Consider the following 20081-nt stretch of genomic DNA (forward strand, 5'->3'; position numbering starts at 1 on the left):
ATATATATATATATATATATATATATAGTGTGTGTGTGTGTTAATGTTTACTTGGATGTATCTATCAAAAAAAGATATACGTGTCTATCAACATTAAACATGTCAGTCTACTATATAGTATGTGGAGAACAGTTTATTAAGCATTAGTACACTCATTGATATAATCAAAACAAGCACAGGTTGTTACATTTACAATCAGTATACACAAAACACTACATAAGGTAATCGAAATGTCGAATGGCAGATTGATCCCCGATATTGTAACCACCGTGTGTTACTGAGTGATGTGGTGTGGTGTGGTGTGGTGTGGTGTGTGTTTATGTGCGTGTGTGAAACGCAAGAAGGAGCAATCACAACGGTACCGTAATGTCAATGACGGACAACAATACTACAAGGACTTACCATCAAGACCATTTAGCAAGACATTGTCGAGATCGGACGATGTAGTAAGGTCCGGCCCTAAATCGGGCAAAGAATCCGAAGAGATGTATAACCACCTCTGCGAGTCTGCCATCTTTGTTGTTCAGTGAAGCTTCAACTAACGCCACGAGACGTCAGCCAATCAACACACGTCTTTACCATCGGATGATATTTCGTCATCACAGCTGCCGCTCTTGTTTCTACCACTGCCCCTGCTGCCGCGGCTCTCTCTCTCTCTCTCTCTCTCTCTTTTTCGCTCTCTCTCATTTTCGCTCTCTTCCTCTCATTTTCTCTCTCTCTGTCTCACTCTTTTTTCCTCTTCCCTGTTTTATTCGTATATATATTTATATACATTCTTATATATATAACATATATATATAATTTATAAGTGTGTGATAGAAATAGCTCTAGATATCATTACATATGTGTGTTTATAGCTGTGTATAGTGTATATAAATGTGTGTGACTGTGTGCGCGTGTGAGTGTATATATATATGTGTGTGTGTGTGTTAACTCCCACCACACCTTGGAGCTATTGGTAACAACCCGTTAACGACTTGCTATCGTCACTTCCGCTCCGGTTACGTTTTATCCCGTTGCGCGGGTTTTGTCTCCCGTAAATATTGATTTACTTTGAGCTGACATAAAGCCAATCATATTATACAGTCATGTAGTCAAAGCCAGTTATATTATCGGTGCTTATTCCATTGGTACCAGGCAAATAAAAGACAATGTCATCTCCAGTTAGACTGAATTCCAAACCGAGAGTAGCTAAACTAAATATTAAGTTATCTAGTGTGATGATGATACAACTGAGATGGAAGTGGTCCTAAACAGGTTCCATTTATGAGTGAACAACTGATGTGAAAGTGAATGAGCCATAGGAACTGGTAGGCGAGTGAATGACGGGAATAAAACCTGGGTGATGATATTTTTGTGCTATGTGTTTCCTTTGCATCCATAATCAAATTTATGACCCCTAAATCAGAAACATTGGAGGAAGGGGATTGTTGGTTTTATTGGCCAGAATATGGTTCTGAGGTTAATAAAACAACTTAATTCATCATTTTCCAAAGAGATGACACCCCAAATAGTTTCCGGTTGGGTATGAAGTTTGAACCGACATACCGCATTCTTGAGCTCAAATCTTTACCGTTTCTGTTATCCATCGAGCCCATTTTAATACTGGTTTCTAACTTAGATACAAAGCCACATCTTGTGGGAAGACTACACTCGAACAAATCGGTCACAGTGCTTGGCTAATATTTATTTTATTGATTTTAAAAGGCAAAGTTCACCTTCTGTGGGATTTGAATGTAAAGTAATGTTACTAACTACCATAAGATGTTTTGTCCATCGCTCCAACGTTCGATCGTCGATTACTCATCAAACATCATAATGAGTAGGCGGATTTAAAATTAAACGGGCGCTATTTAATTTTTCCAATAACAAAAGCAAGCAGTCTATATTTACTTAGATCAGGGCTGGCCAACCTGAGGCCCGCGGCTCGCAGACTTCTATCTTGCGGCCCGCTTGATACTTTCTTGAAATGGATTTATTTAAACAAACATTTAAAAAAAATTTTCAGAAATTAAAGATCGTAATGAAAAGTAAAAAAGAAAGATATTACTGTTTTTGCAACGATAATACTTCATGTTGAATCAACGATCACTCATTCATTATTGTAATAATAGCATGAGAAAGCAAAACGCTTTCAATTCTGTCAGTATACAAGCGGCCCTCAAAAAAACTTTCTGTGAAAAAAGTGGCCCGCAATGTTATTCGAGTTGGCCAGGCCTGCTTTAGACCGTTTCATATAATTGGTTTTGTATGAAACCTACGTACGAAGGAAACATCCGACAGTTTGGAATCAGTTATAAGGTGTTATAAGTTTGTGATGTACTTATAAATCAATTATAAGTGCATTACTTAGATAAGAACACATTACAGACAGAATGAAAGCTGAAGGATACCTGTCGTTAGAACTCAGGACACATAAAAACTTTATCACTGTGGACGAAATCTTGCAGAGTGCTTTGATTGTATGTCAGTCGTAAAGCATTCTGGAAAAAGTATATGTAACATCAGAACTGATATAATAAGGAGCAAACGTATCTAATAGCAAAACGCAACCAAATGCTGGCTATCCTTCCCACAAAGATCAAAAGAGTCGAATCCGACAGTGGGTGCACACAAACGTTTTCATAACGTTTGAACCGACATACCACATTCAAAATGAGAATGGAACTAGATGAGAATAATTATTGAAGTGTTCATAAAAACACTATAATGGTTACAGATTCAGTAATTATTACCGTTGTAAGGAAAACAGATTAATTAGGTTGTGTACATGATAGACATAGCTAAGCACTAATTCATAAAATATATTTTCTGTGTCAACTGTTTTAACCAGGTAAAATGGTGAGATAAATAGAAAATATTATATCAAACTAGACAACACAAGTGGGAGTATAAATTTTGGTTTCAGATTTTGGTACACAGCCAGTAATTTCAGGAGAGTAGGGAAAGTCAATTCCAGTGCTCAATTAAGGTGAAAGCCAAAGTGGGATTTGAACTCAGAACATAAAGTCAGACTAAATGCTACTGAGTATTTTGCGTGGCATGCTAACAATTTTGCCAGCTCGCTGCCTTAGGAAATATAGATATTTGTTTCAAATTTTGGCACAAGGCCAGCAATTTTGAGGAAGGGGATAAGTCAATTGCAGCTACCCCAGTGCTCAACTGGTACTTATTTTATCGATCCCAAAAGGATGGAAGGCTAGGTTGACCTTAGCAGAATTTGAACTCAGAATGCAAAAATGGATGAAATGCCACTAAGCATTTTGCCTGGCATGCTAATGATTCTGCTAGTTTGCCTTCTTCAAGAACACAACGCTTTGCCTGGTTCAGGAATCAAACACAAGTCCTTATAATCATGATCCCAACACCATACTCTCTTGGCTACACATGTTCATGTAAGAAGTATAAATTTTACTTAACTAGTGTGCTGCTGTTTTTTGTTGGGTATCTAGGACCACATTATCTAATTTGCATTTTCTGTTTCTCAAGACTGGTTTTGAGATGAAATTTTGCTGCTATTTTTACATATTGAATAACCACATTGTGAAGGCTGGTGTTTCAGATCAGACTGTCAATAAGTCATGTATGTTAAGTTACATGACAGGCAGTATCTTGTCAGTCATCTAGTCCCACTTCTGATAAACTGGTGCTTTAAAAAAAAATCTCAAAGGTTAGTTACTTAGGGGCACCATTCACCTGAAAGACAATAGTGAAATTAATGTTAACATATTTAATGTGGTAAGTGCAAAAAATCTAATGAAAATGTGTATGATGAGAAAAGGATATTTGCTAAATTTTCACAATGATTAAAATAATATTAATCATTGAGATAATGTCTTTTTCCTTACTAATTAGATTTGTAATGCTCCTTATATTAAATATAATTAACACTTTCTATAAATAGTTACCATTGGAAAATATAAAGCCAGTCAATTGGCATAGCCATTAGAACATCAAATAGAATTCATTGTAATATATGTTGAGGCTTTAAGGCAGCGAGCTGGCAGAATCGTTAGCATGCCGGGCAAAATGCTTAGCAGTATTTTGTCTGCCTTTACGTTCTGAGTTCAAATTCAGCCGAGGTTGACTTTGCCTTTCAACCTACCAGGGTCAATAAGTTAAGTACCAGTTGTATACTGGGGTCGATCTAATCGATTGGCCCTTCCCCGAAAATTTCAGACCTTGTGCCTAGAGTAGAAAAGAATATTTGTTGGGGCCCTGTGTTGTGAGTAAAAATCCTGCCATGGTCAACTTTACCATTCATCCCTTCTGCAGTCAATAAAGTGCTAGTACACCTCTCTCTCACCTGCTGACAGATCCTGGTTGTTCTGTGAGGTCAAAAGTGGGAGAATCAAGAGGAAATGTGTCTGCTCACAATTCCATTGACACCCAATACCATTAACAAACACATGCCACTTGCTTATATTAAGTCATCGACAATGAGCAACTGCCGTAAAAAGTTTGCTTCCCAACCACTTGGTTCCGGGTTCAGTCCCACTGCATAGTACCTTAGGTTCCAGTTTGCACCAGGTTCCAGTCCATTTTGGTTTGGTTTCTACAGCTAGATGCCCTTCCTAACACCAACCACTTTATAGACTGTACCAAGTGCTTTTTATGTGGCATCAGTATCTGTGTTTTTCACATGGCACCATGGTTTTAGGATACTAATTCTGTTGTGGAGGATGAGTGTTCTTGAGTACAGCAACACACCATATATCTTGGCTATATAAGATATTCAGAGGATGAGGGACAATGCAAAATGATCTTCAGAGATTGCTGAGATTGATGTTGTTTGAGCATCTGTTGGAAAAATAGTTGAAGAAAGTGTTTATTGTAGGATCTTCAAGATTAACGTGATGGAAAGAGACGTGGGTGAGCTTAGGTGAAGGAAATATTTAAATAGACACACGTACACACACACACACACATAAACATACATACATATATACATGAACAAAATATTGGACTGACTCCTGTGCAGGTGGCACATAAAAAATACCATTTGAGCGTGGCCATTGCCAGTACTGCTGGACTGGCCCTTGTGCCGGTGGCAAGTAAAAAGCACCCACTACACTCTCGGAGTGGTTAGCATAAAAAAGGGCATCCAGCTGTAGAAACTGCCAGATCAGATTGGAGTGTGGTGTAGCCATTTGGTTCACCAGTCCCCAGTCAAATCGCCCAACCCATGCTAGCATGGAAAGTGGACGTTAAATGATGATGATGATACATACATACATACATGATGGTCTAACTGTGGATATGTTAACTACCTTGTGGTTTTTGTGCTGGAGATAAAAGGTTTTCTTCAGGATGTCAAAAAATGTTTTTGGAATGTCATTTTTAATTAGCATTGAGAATGGAGAATTATACCAAGTTACATTATGTTTCCTAGACCTTATCTTATTGTTTTCAGTGATATTCAGGTGATGGTTATCCGAGATACAGTCGTTGTTTTTGTAATTAATATTGGTTTCCATAGGGTGTATATTTACATTGATACAATTTATATAATCCAAATGGTTCATTCTGGAGTTGGACATTTCCCTTTGACTGGTGGTGTTTGACATTGGTATTATTAGTTTTTCTGTTATGATTACTGGTTAAGTCTGTTCTGAAACTAACTATTCCTTGTGGGTTAGTTACAGTGTTTGTTCCTTTTCTATGGTCCTTCCTATCTAGAGTCTCACCCATTATATTATTCTTATCAAGGTGGCAAGCAGGCAGAAACTTTAGCACGCCAGACGAAATGCTGGATAGACAGTGTATGCAATAGAAGGCCGTATGTGTTTCAGTAAGACTCTGCACTATCACACATGGCTCTAGTAACAGGAATGGATGGCTGAAAATTTTTATGATCACATAACCCCTAACATTTGGCTTCCTAATTCCCCAGATCTCAATCCATTGGACTATCACATGTGGAGCGTTGTTGAGAGAGAGGTCAATGAACATGCCCATAACATCAAAGATTCTTTGAAAGCTACCATAGTCAGAGTAATGTTCAAAATGAACCAGGACCACTTGATTCGAGTATGTAGATGGTTTAGATCTCATATAGAAGCAGTTGTTGAAGCTGAAGGTGGCTTTATTGGATAACATTATAGAAAAGAAGGTTCATTTTTATCTGCACAGCATTTTTTGATAAATAAAGTTACTATCTGTTTTCTTTATAAACATAAATCTGTCCTCAAATATCTTATACACCCTGTATATATATCCTTTGTACTGTAGGCACAAGGCCTGTAATTTGGTGGGAAGGGCCAATCGATTACATTAATCTTAGTACTTGATTGGTATTTATTTCATTGACCGCTGAAAGGATGAAAGGTAAGGTTAACCTTGGTGACATTTGAACTCAGAATGTAAAGACATGAAATGGTACAAAGCATTTTGCCTGGTGTGCTAAGGATTTTGCCAGCTTGCCTTTATATACATACACACACACACACACACAACATCACAACATTTCTGTCTACCAAATCTACTCATAAAGCTTTAATTGGTATGGGGCTATAGTAGAAGACACTTGCCCAAGGTGCCAGACTGTGAGAGTAAACCTGAAAGCCATGTGGTTGGGAAGCAAATTTCTCAACCACACACCTACAGCTGCACTTATATGTTGAAACTGTTAATTATCCTGCATCTGTATGCTGAAGGTATTATCTTGAATATTGAAACTATTAACTGACCTCAACCCAAATGATGTTAATTTGGTCTTAATCAGAAAATGAGAACATATTGAAAGAAACTGCTGATTGGAAGGGACACAAAAACAGCCTTCCCTAAAGACATATCAATGAACTCTAGACAGACAGTGCCAGCAACGATATCTGGTGTTTAGGAAAACTTCCCAACCAACCAACCAACCAGATAAACTGCAGTAATAGTTAAAAGTTATTTATTGTAGAATGAATAAAGTTCAGTTAATAGAATACCTTCCAAAACATTGATTTAATTATATGTTATATTCTTCTGAAGCAGTATCACAATGCAGATACATTGCGAAGGACAAATTAACTACAGTATTTGTCCAGTGATAATATCCCTTAAGGATGCATTGTTTAAAAACACCAAAATATATCAGTAGCAGATGAAAACCATTCAACCAGACAGTTAAAAGCAACACCATTGATTTTTCAGTCACTGTTTTTCTATATGAGTAGTAATGAATTATGTCATAGCATGTGGCACTGGCAGTGGATACATGCTGCTGACAAAGCCTGAGGTAGAAATACTTGTCTAACATTATCACTGTCCACACTGGACAATTTTCATCTACAACTGATATATTTTTGTTTTTAAACCATAAGGGACATTACCCTGGATGAATACTGCATTTAATTTGCATTTTTATTATGATGTTACAAACATGGCTATTGTTATAATTAGTCAGAATGTCTCTAAAATAGACAGGTCATTGTGTTGTACCTGTGGCACTTAACATCATGTATCAATTTCACTGATGGGATTTAAGAGGAACGAAAAAGTTTAATGGTTTGGAGTAGGGAGAGCATCCAGTTCCAATACAAATGCATTAACAAGGCTTCTTGTCCATACAAGCATTAAAAAACACGTGCAAATTGAAAGGTGCTGCCAGTAAGGTGAAAGTTAGTCAAGTGTACAGTGATGAATTTAATGTATAGGTAGACGTTCACCAACCCTCAATTCTCAGTCCCCTCTTATTCATCACTGTCCTTCACACCATAACAGAGTAATTTAAGATCAACTGTCATTGGGAACTACTATATGCTGATGATCTTACTCTTGGAGCAAAATCTGTAACACAATTAGAAAAGAAATTGCAGGTGTGGAAGCAAAACCTAGAATCTAAAGATCTTAATATTAACTTAGCAAAGAGTAAGGTTCTAGTAAGCAAGAAAACAGACAGGACACTACCCACCTTAGATAAATGGCTTGATTGATATATAGGAAAGGTGTAGTTAGTAATCCCATACACTGTACCTAGTGCAAGCTATGGACACACACGAGGTGCAGTGGAATTGCAGGAAGGTTAATGGAGAGAGCAGTCTTTGTTTGTGGAAGATGCACAATTGCCATAAAGTCTGTGGTCACATGAGAAATTGATTTTCTCAAATGTTCTGGAGGTACTAGATTGCTTCTGTTATCTACATGACCTAATTAGCAGTGGAGGATGTTCTGAAAGTGTAGTCACTAGAATAAGAGTAGGATAAAGTTCTGAGCTATAGCATCTGTAGGTAACAAAAGGTCCCTCTCTACAAGTGAAAGGCAGATTGTATGATGCTTGTGTATGTACAGTGATGCTACATGGTAATGAGACATGGACGCTGAACACAGAAGACATGCAAAGACTTGAGAGGAATGGAAAAAATATGCTCTACTGGATGTGCAATACTCTTGGAGTGGTTGGCGTTAGGAAGGGCATCCAGCTGTAGAAACTCTGCCAAATCAGATTGGAGCTTGGTGCAGCCATCTGGTTCGCCAGTCCTCAGTCAAATCGTCCAACCACCCATGCTAGCATGGAAAGCGGACGTTAAACAATGATGATGATGATGTATGTCAAAGTGCAAATGCATTGAAAGAAAAATTAGGTATTAGAGGAATCAGATGTAGCATACAAGAGAGAAGATTGCATTGGTTTGATTATGAATATGGATGAGGGCAGTTGCATAAAGAAGTGCCAGTCACTTGAAGTGGAGGGAAGTTATAGAAATGGGAGACCCAGGAAGACATAGGATGAAGTATTGAAGGCTGATCTCAAGATGTTGAGTCCTAAAGAGATGACAAAGGACTGGCATCTTGCTGTGCTCAAGAAGCCCTGCCCATCACAGCAAAAATGATATCATCCTATAACCCACATATGCTTGTATGTTTGAAGCTGTGTCCCCACTCTTTCCCTGACATGTCAAACATACCTTCTCCACCCATACAATTGCCTCCTGTCACTGCCCTTTTAGCCATTACACACCATTCTACCCTGCTGTCATTCTCAATATCTTCCTTTATCTACCACCATAACTCACCTACTGTAAGCCCCTTATATATCCCAGCCTCTCCCTCTCCACAGCTCTTACACCTTGTTCTACTACTTTCCAGAATCACTCCAATATTTATCAACTCACACCATTGTTTTTCACTCACTACTGTTTATTCGCCTCACACTTATAAAAGTATTCACTCATCCCCTTTCATGCTCCTTGTTAAGTTTGCTCTAGTACCCCATCACTACCTTCTTATTACCTTCTCTATAGGAAGACACCTGTTCTTATCCCTCAATCATACTTTAACCTTTCACCCTCTGGCATACAGCCACTCATCTCCACTTTCCCCTCCCAAATACTTAGTAGTAGGAGCCTTTTCCTCGTCTTGAAAATTACAAGACAGCCTCACTAGGATTAGTGGCACACGTAAGGCACCCAGTACAATCTGTGAAGTGGTTGGTCTCAGGAAGGGCATACAGCTGTAAAATCCATGCCAAAGATGACAATGAAACTCACCAGTTCCATCAAACCATTCTACCTATGCCAGCATGGAAAGCAGACATCAAATGATTATATCCATGTAATTTCAAAGTTCTTAGAAGTTGAGCATTAATGGTCACTGAGTGAAAATTCGTTGATTTTTCAGTTGTAATGCTTACAAGTTAGAAGAAAGAAAAACTTTGGAAACAACAGCATCGCAAACGGCTGCAGCCTTAGAGAGAATTAGGGAGGTCTAGTAGAGTGTCTGATGTGACACACTAATAAGTTCAGAAAGGCAGCAATTAATGTAATAGTGGTGGTAGAAGTGCACTGGTGAGGGTTAATCAGGCTAGAGGTCATTTACTTTTAATATTGCTTACATAGTGTTTTGTCTTATAAGCGTCAGCAACAATTTAAGGTAGCTGAAGTATCTTCAAACATGGTACCTGTTCAGACATCAAGTATTTGAAGGCAGCATGGCTTTACCTATGGTGATGAATAATAGGAAACATGAGATGTGTTCTTTGTTCACCATCATTCAATATCTTTTTCCATGCTGGCATGGGTATATTTCTGTGGCACCAGCACAAGTGAGGTCACCCATTTTGTGTATGTGCATATATTCAATTTACATACATTCATAATAAACATTGTGCAACACATGAAGAAAAAAAAAAAAAAACAACATCAGAAACAATATAACATTGTAAGACATTTATTTTATTGAATAAATACAGAAATTACAGTGAAATGATCTCATCATTACAGACTACTACAATACAATAGATTATAAACAGATACTTGTCTGTGTTAAAACTTCTTAGAGGATTATATATATTTACTAAATATAAGCAAAACCGAGGAAAAAAAAAAGAGAAAAAAAAAAGCTAAGTTTTTAAGAACTAATTTTATTTAGATTAAGAGTAGAAAATTGTCATCCATACACACACATATATATAAATAAAACAGAAATTCAGAAGTCCCTTTAGCATTTAAATGGCAAATAGCGCTTTTTTGTTACAATTTTGTTGTGTGCGTGTGTATATATACATACGCATATGTGTGTAAAGAAAACAGTCATTATGAATAGAAGACAATATTCATGGATTCAGAACTGATTCAACATAATCTTGTTCACTGATCTGAGTATACTTTGTACTGCCTTGGGCAGCTGCCCTGACAGATAGAATAAATGATGATAGCTATCCTGTAATCTCAACTATGGTAGTAAACAGAGTGAATGGTGTTTGGGAGAAGGTGTTAAACGAATGCAGTGGGTAGTCAGGTGGAGACTATAGAGAATAGGTGGAATTTGTGAAGTATATAGAAATGAGGTAACAGGACCTAAATTAAGAAGTTCAAGAGACTTCAGTGTCAGCTGATTTAATGCTGCAGAGACTCTTGAATCACTTTGTGAGTGTGTGTCCCCATTATATATATATATATATATCATTTAATGTCTGTTTTCCATGCTGGCATGGGTTGGACAGTTATATGTAGTGACAAGACTGATGTGAACTAATAACTACTTAACACAGTCAGGTTCTGCTGATGGTATAGAAACAAGAATTAGAAAACTATACAAACTACAATACATAAAAATTCATAGTGAATAAAAATAGTAACAAATTTAAATTCAATAAGATAAAGTAAGGCTATAATATACTGTTTAGACTATCTGAAATAATATCTGTCCATGAATAACTTAAGAAAAAAAAAAAAAAAAAAAAAAAAAAAAAAAAAAAAAAGCAAATTATTTACTTAGCAATTGATATACTTTCATGTACATGACAAAAGAATTAAATGAATAATATAGAAGTGTGAGTTGCAATAGGATGAAGATTAATTTTTCTTCATGCTGTTTTGGATTGTATCTAACACTGCACTGATATCTCCCTTTTTAGCTTCCAAAAGAACTGTCAGCCAGCCTCCTTCATTTGAGTATCCCATACTCATCATCTGGTCAAGTGAATCAGCAATCTTTGGATCTGAAAGAAGTAAACATTTAATATATAAGATGCAACATTTTTTTTTTGTGTGTGCAGCTGAGCAAGTTATACTATCTACTGTGGTCAAACAATGAAATTGTTTTAGAAATCCTAGATCACCATAATGCTTAATCATACAATATCAAATATAACAGCACCAGAATATTTAAAAAGAGCTGATCTCAATTATCAGATGGACTACAAAATGTTACGATTATCCATTTCCAGCTACCTAATAACATCACCACAAACCTGCATTCAGATTACTCTGTCAAATGTAAGGTTAATTTATTCTCATTGTTTTTTAATTAATCATGCATTATCTTGTAGCTTCGAGATTTCAGAGATGTGACTTTATTTTTAATACGACATTGTAGGATAGGTGTGAGAGGCCATATCAGGCCAGTTTAAATGTTAAAGGGCCAAACACCCACAAATTTATCATTATTATTAGAACTGCATTACAGAAAACCAAGTATTTTGATTAATCCATACTAAAATTCCAACCAATATATAAACATCTAATTCCTTTAGTAGCCATCATTTGGTTCTTGTCTTGTGCAAACAAACTGCATTTAATATAAAAACTTTATTCTGCCAGAATGAAACTAAGTAAAGTGTAAATTATAATAAATCTAATAAATATTTGATACAAATAAAAATTAGTTAAAGTACAACATGTAGCCTACAGCTTTTCAAAACCAACACAGAGAAAGTAAAATTTTGATGCTGTTGATATTTGCTGTAAATGTGACATCAAAAACGAGTGGAAAGACATTTCAGAAGTAAATTAAAAGATCTAATTCAAGTTTACAGATGTAAAAAAAAAAAAAGAAAAAGAAAAGAAAGTCATAAAACAAAACTAGATTTCATGTAGCTTTAATCCTTACCTGATGGATAATACAAAGAGTTATCTTGTTTGATGTTTTCACTGACCATCTCATAAGGTGCAGATTTGCGGCTTTCAGGAGATAGATCATTCTTAGGTGAAAGAACAGTCCAACCATCAGCACACTAAAAGAACATAAAATAAAAGCAATCATTACAATTTTATCATCATCATTTAATGTCTGCCACACACATACAAACATCTGTATTTTGTGAAGCAAGTTTAGAAGGATGAGTTGGTACTGACAATTGTTAGTAGTTTACAAAGAGATTAAAGCATTCCAAAAATTTGGTCTGTTATGTTAACCAGCTTAACAGTTAATATATTATTGCGGGTTAATCTTCTAATATTTTATGTCCATTTCCCCATGCTGGCATCGTCTGAATGGGTTGTCACAGTCTGCATCATCTTTCATCCACAGCAACACAAAATCTACCAACATTTATGAATATCTACATTGCAGACCAACTGCATTTATCTTGCCACAAGTACTAAAGAAGTTCTCTATCCTACACCAGTTATCTGGGTCTACTATCCTCCTAGACAGGCAGCTTTGTACAGTAGTTTTAAATTTTAATTCCTGATTATGTCTATGTGCAAAAGCAGAAAAATCACTTATTAAAACAGAAGAGGCTCAATTTTTTTTTTTTTAAATAGGAAATGATAGAAATAAATAAGGTCTCAAAAGAAAACAAGGGTTATAGAAATAGTTGTAGCAGACTAAACAACTACCCTCTTCATTGGTTTGCATGGATAAACAAAAAAATTAAGAAAACTTTAAAAAAACCTACCAAGGTTTCACCAGCAGCAGGGGGAGCTTTAGTAGTTTCCTCATTTGCAGAGTAGTCAGTAGTGGTGCTAAAATCCCCACAAGTACTTTCTGATTTCTCAACAGGTTTTTCAGGGGTAGTTTCCTCTTTCTTCTCGGCACCAGCTGCAGCAGCAGCAGAAGCTGCAGCTGCGGTAGCAGCAGCAGTGGCAACTGCATGGGCAATCTTATGAGCTTTTTCAGCAATATCAGCTGGTGACATATTAGGATCGGCAGCAGCATCATGATGAACATTGGTGAAGACATGTGGGCCACTAGTAAACACATGTGGACCGCTGGTAAATACATGTGGTTTGTGTGGGCCATGGGGACCCATAGGAGGAACTCCAAATGGTCCAAAGAAACCAAATGGAGGTGGTGGTGGTGGTGGGGGTGGATGTGGTCCATTTGCACCTGGGCGGCCACTGAAAACTTTATGGAATTGACCCTCTTTTTCCAGTTTCATATCCAACTCAATACCTAAAAGGAATGATAAACATTAAATGAAAAATCACCAAAAAAAAAATTAAAATAAATAAATAAATAAATAAATAAAATTAGCGGGTAACAGAACTAATGAAATGGTTTCATATTTGACAATTAGACAAATTGCATGAATGAAAGTTAATTTGGTTTAAAACTGAAAAAGTTGTAAACAAGATTACTTAACCCTTTCATTACCAACCCAGCTGAAACCGGCTCTGCCTGAGTATAAATGTCTTGTTTTCATAAACTTTGAATTAAAATCTTCCAAACCTTAGTCACAATTTATGTTCTTAACATTAGCTGAGTAATAACTAAATTATTTTACTAAATTCTTTGTTATATTTAAAGTAATTGAAAGAAACACAGAGCATCTCAAAATAAATACAGTAACGAAAGGGTTAAAATGCTGAGAAAATTTCCATTTAAGACAAAATATGAAAATAACAGCAGTAGTTATCTTAAATCAGATGATTTTTTTTTTTTTAGTACAAGAAGCCTTTAAAACAGGTTAACTTTTCTGTAATTAGATTGGCTAGCAAACTAATAGTTTCATGAGATCTCTTACCAAATGGGTTCAGCACAGAGGATAAGTGCTCTCCAAGATTTTGGAACATGTTTTGAGCATATCCTGGAGGTCTTTTAGCTTCGTCTTTGTCTTTTTTCTCATCTGGTGTCTTGTTGGTAGTAGAAGAGGATGAAGTTGTTGAGCTGAAAGAACAACCTCCGGGGCCAGCAAAAGTGAAGCTATAATCACCACCATCTTTTGGGCAATATTGAGGCTGTACAATAGAAATATTCCATTAGTTAAAAAACAAATTCAGTTGAGTTTTTGCATTTTAGTCATGGGTTTTTTAAGGAAGTATTTGTGTACATACAAAGTTTTCAATTCTTATTCACTATACTTTTTATACATGGGCAAACACTAACAAATACATTTTAAATTGCTTAAAATTTTAATATTTGAGGATTAAAAATTTTTTTTAATATTTTCTACTCTAGGCACAAGGCATGAAATTTTTGGGGAAGGGGCCAGTTGATTTGATCAATCGATCCCAGTACTTAATTTATTGACCTCGAAAGGATGAAAGGCAAAGTTGATCTTGGCGGAATTTGAACTCAGAACGTAAAGACAGATGAAATATCGCTAAGCATTTCGTCCGGTGTGCTAACATTTCTGCCAGCGTGCCGCCTTAAAATTTAAAAATATCCATCTAAAACTAATTTTGAAACCTGATATTAAAATACAACTAGCTGCCAGCAAGGATACAGTATTTCATTTTGTAACCATAATATACTTTATAGTATATTAAAGGCTCACATGATATTGTGCCTTACTTTAGTGTTAGCAGTTTAATGCGATCGAAAATAAAATATAAGTAATGGGTCTAAGCGCATATTTCAAGAGTTACTGCTTTCCATCAACTTCACATCCAACCCATCAATTGCCCACACTAGTTGATGGAAGTGCAACTGGCTCCTGTCAACTGTCCTACCCATGCATGCATGGAAGATTTACATTAAATGATGATTATATATATAATAAATAATAAATAAATGCGCCCTTTTAAAGCCTAGCCAAGTTCAAGGGCCTAGTTTCCCGGTTTCAATGGTGTATGTGTTCCCCAGCTGGATGGGACGCCAGTCCATCGCAGCGTTACTCATTTTTGCCAGTTGAGTGGACTGGAGCAACGTGAAATGAAGTGTTTTGCTCAAAAACACAACGAATCGCCCGGACCAGGAATCGAAACCACAATCTTACGATCACGGTGCTGACACCCTAACCACTAAGCCACACACCTCCACATATATATATATATCAGGTGATAGCTGTGAATGCCACTGTCATACAAGCAGTGTCATTTACTTCCAACATCCAGCATAGACATGTCTGGCCATGGGAAAATATTACCTTACTTGGAAACTGAGAAGAGATAACAACAAGAAGGGCCCTAGAAATTCAACCATGTAATGATTGAGAGCATGAAAAAAAAAATGGATGTTAAAATGATAATGAATTTTTGGGGGATTCTTATACCTTATATCCCTTGCTCAAGTCATCAGACTGCGACCATGCTGGGGCATAGCTTTGAAGTCTGACAAGTAGAAGCCAGTACCTTTTTTTTTTAAAGCCTGGTACTTATTCCGTTGGTCTCTTGTTCCAAGCACGCTGACACCAATTGTCAAGTGGTGGTGGGAAACAAACATAAGGCACAAAAACACACATACATATATACATGATGGGCTTCTTTCAGTTTCTGCCTACCAAACCCTACACACAAGGCTACAGCTGCCCTAAGTATCATGCAATGGGACTGAATCTGGAACCAAGAGGTTGGGAAGTAAACTTACCACACAACCATGCCTGCATCTATATTAATCGATATAGCTTTTTACAGAGCTCTTTGTTAAGCAGCTTCTTGAAAAGAATTATGTTAAGATTAATATAAAAACCCGAAATCAACACTTACAGGAACCATTCCTGGAATAGGAATCTTCATCATTGGATGTTCTGGATGACAATCCTTTTTCTCACACTCTTGGCAAAGATCATAGTCAGGACAAGCAAGACATTTGAAACGAGGACCACTTATTTGTTTATCACAACCATCACAGATCACATGAGGATGCACTGCTTCATCAGCTCCAGTTTCAGGCATTGGTTTCGAATCATTTACTGTAAATAGAGAAATATTCAGATCTTTTTTAAAACGGGGGCCACATTTTTCATTAACGAAACACTTTGAAACTTGGAACACTGGTAGAATGTGTCATATAAAACATCTTTTTCTCTTAGTCTTTAAAAAAAAAGAAATCCATAACTTATTCCATGTTAAAGTTGTCGTATTTCTGTAATTTCAACCAATCACTGACGTCCATTCAGCCGATATACATTAAGTGCCAACTACATAAACAAACGATTCTGAAACAATTAACCCTAACCCTAAGGTTAGGGTTAGGGTTAAAGCAAATAAAACGAAGGTATGGAGATTAAATACACTTTACATCACTTAATCAGCCAAAGGAGTAAATATAAACAACTGAATACTTGTCAGTGATTGGTTGAAATTATCGAAATAAGACAATTTTTTTACATGAAATAAATTTGAATACAAAAATATTTTTCTGTTCTATAACACAAAATAGATAAGTATACGAAGTTTGAAAGTCTTTCCGTACCAAAAACACTACGTAAAACATTAATGAAAAATGTGGCCCCCATTTTAAAATAGATCCAAATATTCTTAATACAGAGATAATACAGGATATGTTTCATCACAAGCTATAAATACTGAGTAAATAAGGGAACTGATCCGTTTCAACAGTTAAGTATTCTCTTTAACCCACAACAATTTGAACCAATTAAGATTGGAGCAATTAGTTAATCTAGTTATATTTAGCTTGCAGTTTACTTTCAATTACTCTTACATAGGGTTTATTCTTCTCATATCCAACTTCATAACTAATTCCTTCAAGTACTTACTAGTACATCTCAGTTTCAAGATATCAGAACTGTGAAATCTAAAGCAACACCTATCACTGTGAGTCTAATCAGAAGCTATTAGTTAATTTCCAGTGTTATTCTACACAACCATCCATTGAAATTGTTTATTTTCGTCACAAACCAATGCTTTGTAAAGGCTACCAAACTTTCTTAGTCAATGATAGAATCTAGAATCCAAAAAAGGTATATAAGCCTATGAACTCTTAGGCTTAATTTCCTAATGAATACTTGTATAATGCACTAATACTTTGACTGGCTTTGGTTAGTGGACTACAGCAATGCTGGCACACTACTGACAAGGTGTTCAGTCAGTTATAATCTATTGCCAAAACACACAATGGAGCCTGGTGCAGTTCTTTGGCTTGCCAGCTCCTGTCAAACTGTCCAACTCAGGCCAATATGGAAGATGAGTGTTAAACGATAAGGATTCTCAAATGGTTAACTTGGCACAAAAGGATGATTCACACAATAAAAATCCACAAGAAATTTCTACATAAATTTATAGTCAATCCAGTGCAATTCATTCGAACATAATGGGATTATGTACAAGCTGCCTGCCAAATTTCAGCAAAAGACCTGAGCCCAAACTATCACACAAAAGTATTTAACTCAAAAATAAACAGATGCAAAGCAACATTCTTAACTACAAAATTATTCACATTGTAGCAAGCCTGCTACTCTTCAAATGGTTTATAAAATGTAAGTGTTAATAAAAAATCATTTCTCTTCAATGTCTATTAACAGTAAAATAGCCAGTTACTGAAATACATATTCTTCTCTACTCTAGGCACAAGGCCCAGAATTTTGGGGGGAGCGGCCAGTCAATTAGATCAACTCCAGTATGCAACTGGTATTTTATCGACCCTGAAAGGATGAAAGGCAAAGTTGACCTTGACAGAGTTTGAGCGCAGAACATGAAAACAGTCGAAATACTAAGCATTTCGCCCAGCATGCTAACGTTTCTGGCAGCTCGCCACCTTCGGTGCTGAAATATGTATTTCTTTATTGCCCACCAGGGGCTAAACATAGAGGGGACAAACAAAGACAAAGGGATTAAGTCGATTACATCGACCTCAGTGTGAAACTGGTAAAGGATGAAAGGCAAAGCCGACCTCGGCAGAATTTGAACTCAGGACATGCTAACGTTTCTGCCAGCTCACCAATTTAATTACCAAAATATATATTGCCATAGAACTATCAGAGGAAAGAAAGGTAATGCTGGTAAAACTTTCTATTATTACACAAGCAATATTACAATACTGTAAAAATGTCCATTTCAACCCTGATATGGAACTTGTGTATTGATATTTTAATGGAGATGTGAAATTTATATAACTTACCTTTGATTATGATTTTAAAGATTGAACTATCAAGAGAAGTTACAGCTTCGTTTAACTCATTGTCACTTGTGAATCTTATCAGATCAGTATCAGAGTCTGCAGAAAAAATAAAGAAGTGAAATGTTATATATTTTAATCAATAGAATTAACAACATCCAACAGAAACTTTATATACATGTAGGCGTGTGAGGATATATAGGTAGTAAACCATTACATCAAGAATTGTGTGAAATGACAATGCAAAATAATTAAAATCATAAATTATTCCAGTATACTGTTTAATTTATAATGAATACTCCATAAAATAAAACATTTTCCCACTGACTGCTATCAATTTCATTTAAGCACCCCCCCCCCCAAAAAAAAAAGAGAGGCTAATGTTGGAACCACCTGTAGACGGAAACTAGAATGAGATTCTGCGCAGGTTGCCTACCAAATTTCATCAGAAGCACTAGCTGACCTTAGCCAAAACTATCACGCAATAATATTCAACTTAAAACAACATGGTTGCACAGTAAAATTCTTAACTACAAAATTATTCACACAAATCCTCATCAATAAATTCACGGTCACTTTGAAGTTCTATAAACACACTTAGCTTCAATAGACATGGTGGAGGCTTCCAATATTGTTATTACTATATAGAATGGGCCGTTTTCTCAATATCAGCTCGCATTTGAAATTTGTTTCAAATGTGCAGCCACCCTCAATACTTTTTAACTGGCCAAGTTTAAAAAGAATTCCTTTGGTATTCTGTAGAAAAATAAATCCATGATTATCTAAAATATCTCAATCCCCAATGGATACATTTTGTATAGGGATGGCGTAAAAAAAAAAAAAAAAAAAAAAAAAAACTTTATCAGTGAAATATATTTGATAATCATTCGTCATAAATCTTCAAAATAATCCTTTCTGCAGCCATTGGCAGTGAATAGAGATAAGAATCGTGGGAAAATATATATACATTTTGTCCTTCAATGCAGAGGATAGAAAAGTTTCTAGAGAATATGGACAGGTCAGATATATATAGAATTAAGTGGAGGGCAAGAAGGAGCCGTCATAGAATTATTCCACTCATTTGCTATAAGTTGCATTACTGAGGATACCTTGAGGAAAGGCATTAACACCACAACTTTAACGTTAGTAAAGCTTTATACTTTGTAAAATTAAAAAAAAAAAAACAGCAGTTAATTGTCAATATATCTGGCCTAAAAAAGCTAAATTGCACAATTCCCATGAATCTCTCTCAGTCAAAATACATTCATTCAGAATTAATAAACGCAATTAGCTAGCACTGATTTTATATTACATATATAGTGACATTCATAAACAGTCCTGCTCACAATATGCTGCGAGTCCTATTGGAAAAAAAACATTGTTGCCATATCAACGATTAGTACACATATTCGTTAGATATTCACACACAAATAAATCAATCAAGGGAATAAATATCGATGCTTTACGTTTTGCAAGAAAGATGTACATCGATACTCCAGTTCTATACACACACATATTGTATAGGAACAACTATGATCATTGCCTTTTAGTCAAAACAGTGAAAATACTGGTTTGGATATCAAAACTAATAGCATTTTAAAAATAAACATTACAAAAAAAAAAAAAAAAAA

The 20081-nt window shown here is 35.9% G+C and overlaps 2 protein-coding genes across 2 annotated transcripts in view; both read right to left on the minus strand.

Moving 5' to 3' along the window:
* LOC106873465 (sterol regulatory element-binding protein 1) overlaps positions 1-562 on the minus strand; it is a 91913-nt gene extending 91351 nt beyond the window's left edge. The window contains exon 1 of the mRNA XM_052974245.1: positions 403-562. Within this exon, the coding sequence (XP_052830205.1) occupies positions 403-514 (112 nt within the window). The 5' untranslated portion in view covers positions 515-562. The remainder of the gene's footprint in view (positions 1-402) is intronic.
* Positions 563-10139: 9577 nt separating this feature from the next.
* Positions 10140-20081, minus strand: part of LOC106873472 (sequestosome-1) — a 14166-nt gene continuing 4224 nt past the window's right edge. The window contains exons 2-7 of the mRNA XM_014920855.2: positions 18454-18549; positions 16080-16285; positions 14177-14390; positions 13109-13605; positions 12319-12442; positions 10140-11428 (exon numbers count right to left, since the gene is read on the minus strand). Coding sequence (XP_014776341.1) covers positions 11283-11428; positions 12319-12442; positions 13109-13605; positions 14177-14390; positions 16080-16285; positions 18454-18549 — 1283 coding nt within the window. The 3' untranslated portion in view covers positions 10140-11282. The remainder of the gene's footprint in view (positions 11429-12318; positions 12443-13108; positions 13606-14176; positions 14391-16079; positions 16286-18453; positions 18550-20081) is intronic.

The sequence above is a fragment of the Octopus bimaculoides genome, chromosome 1 (genome assembly GCF_001194135.2).
Source record: "Octopus bimaculoides isolate UCB-OBI-ISO-001 chromosome 1, ASM119413v2, whole genome shotgun sequence".
NCBI lineage: Eukaryota > Metazoa > Mollusca > Cephalopoda > Octopoda > Octopodidae > Octopus > Octopus bimaculoides.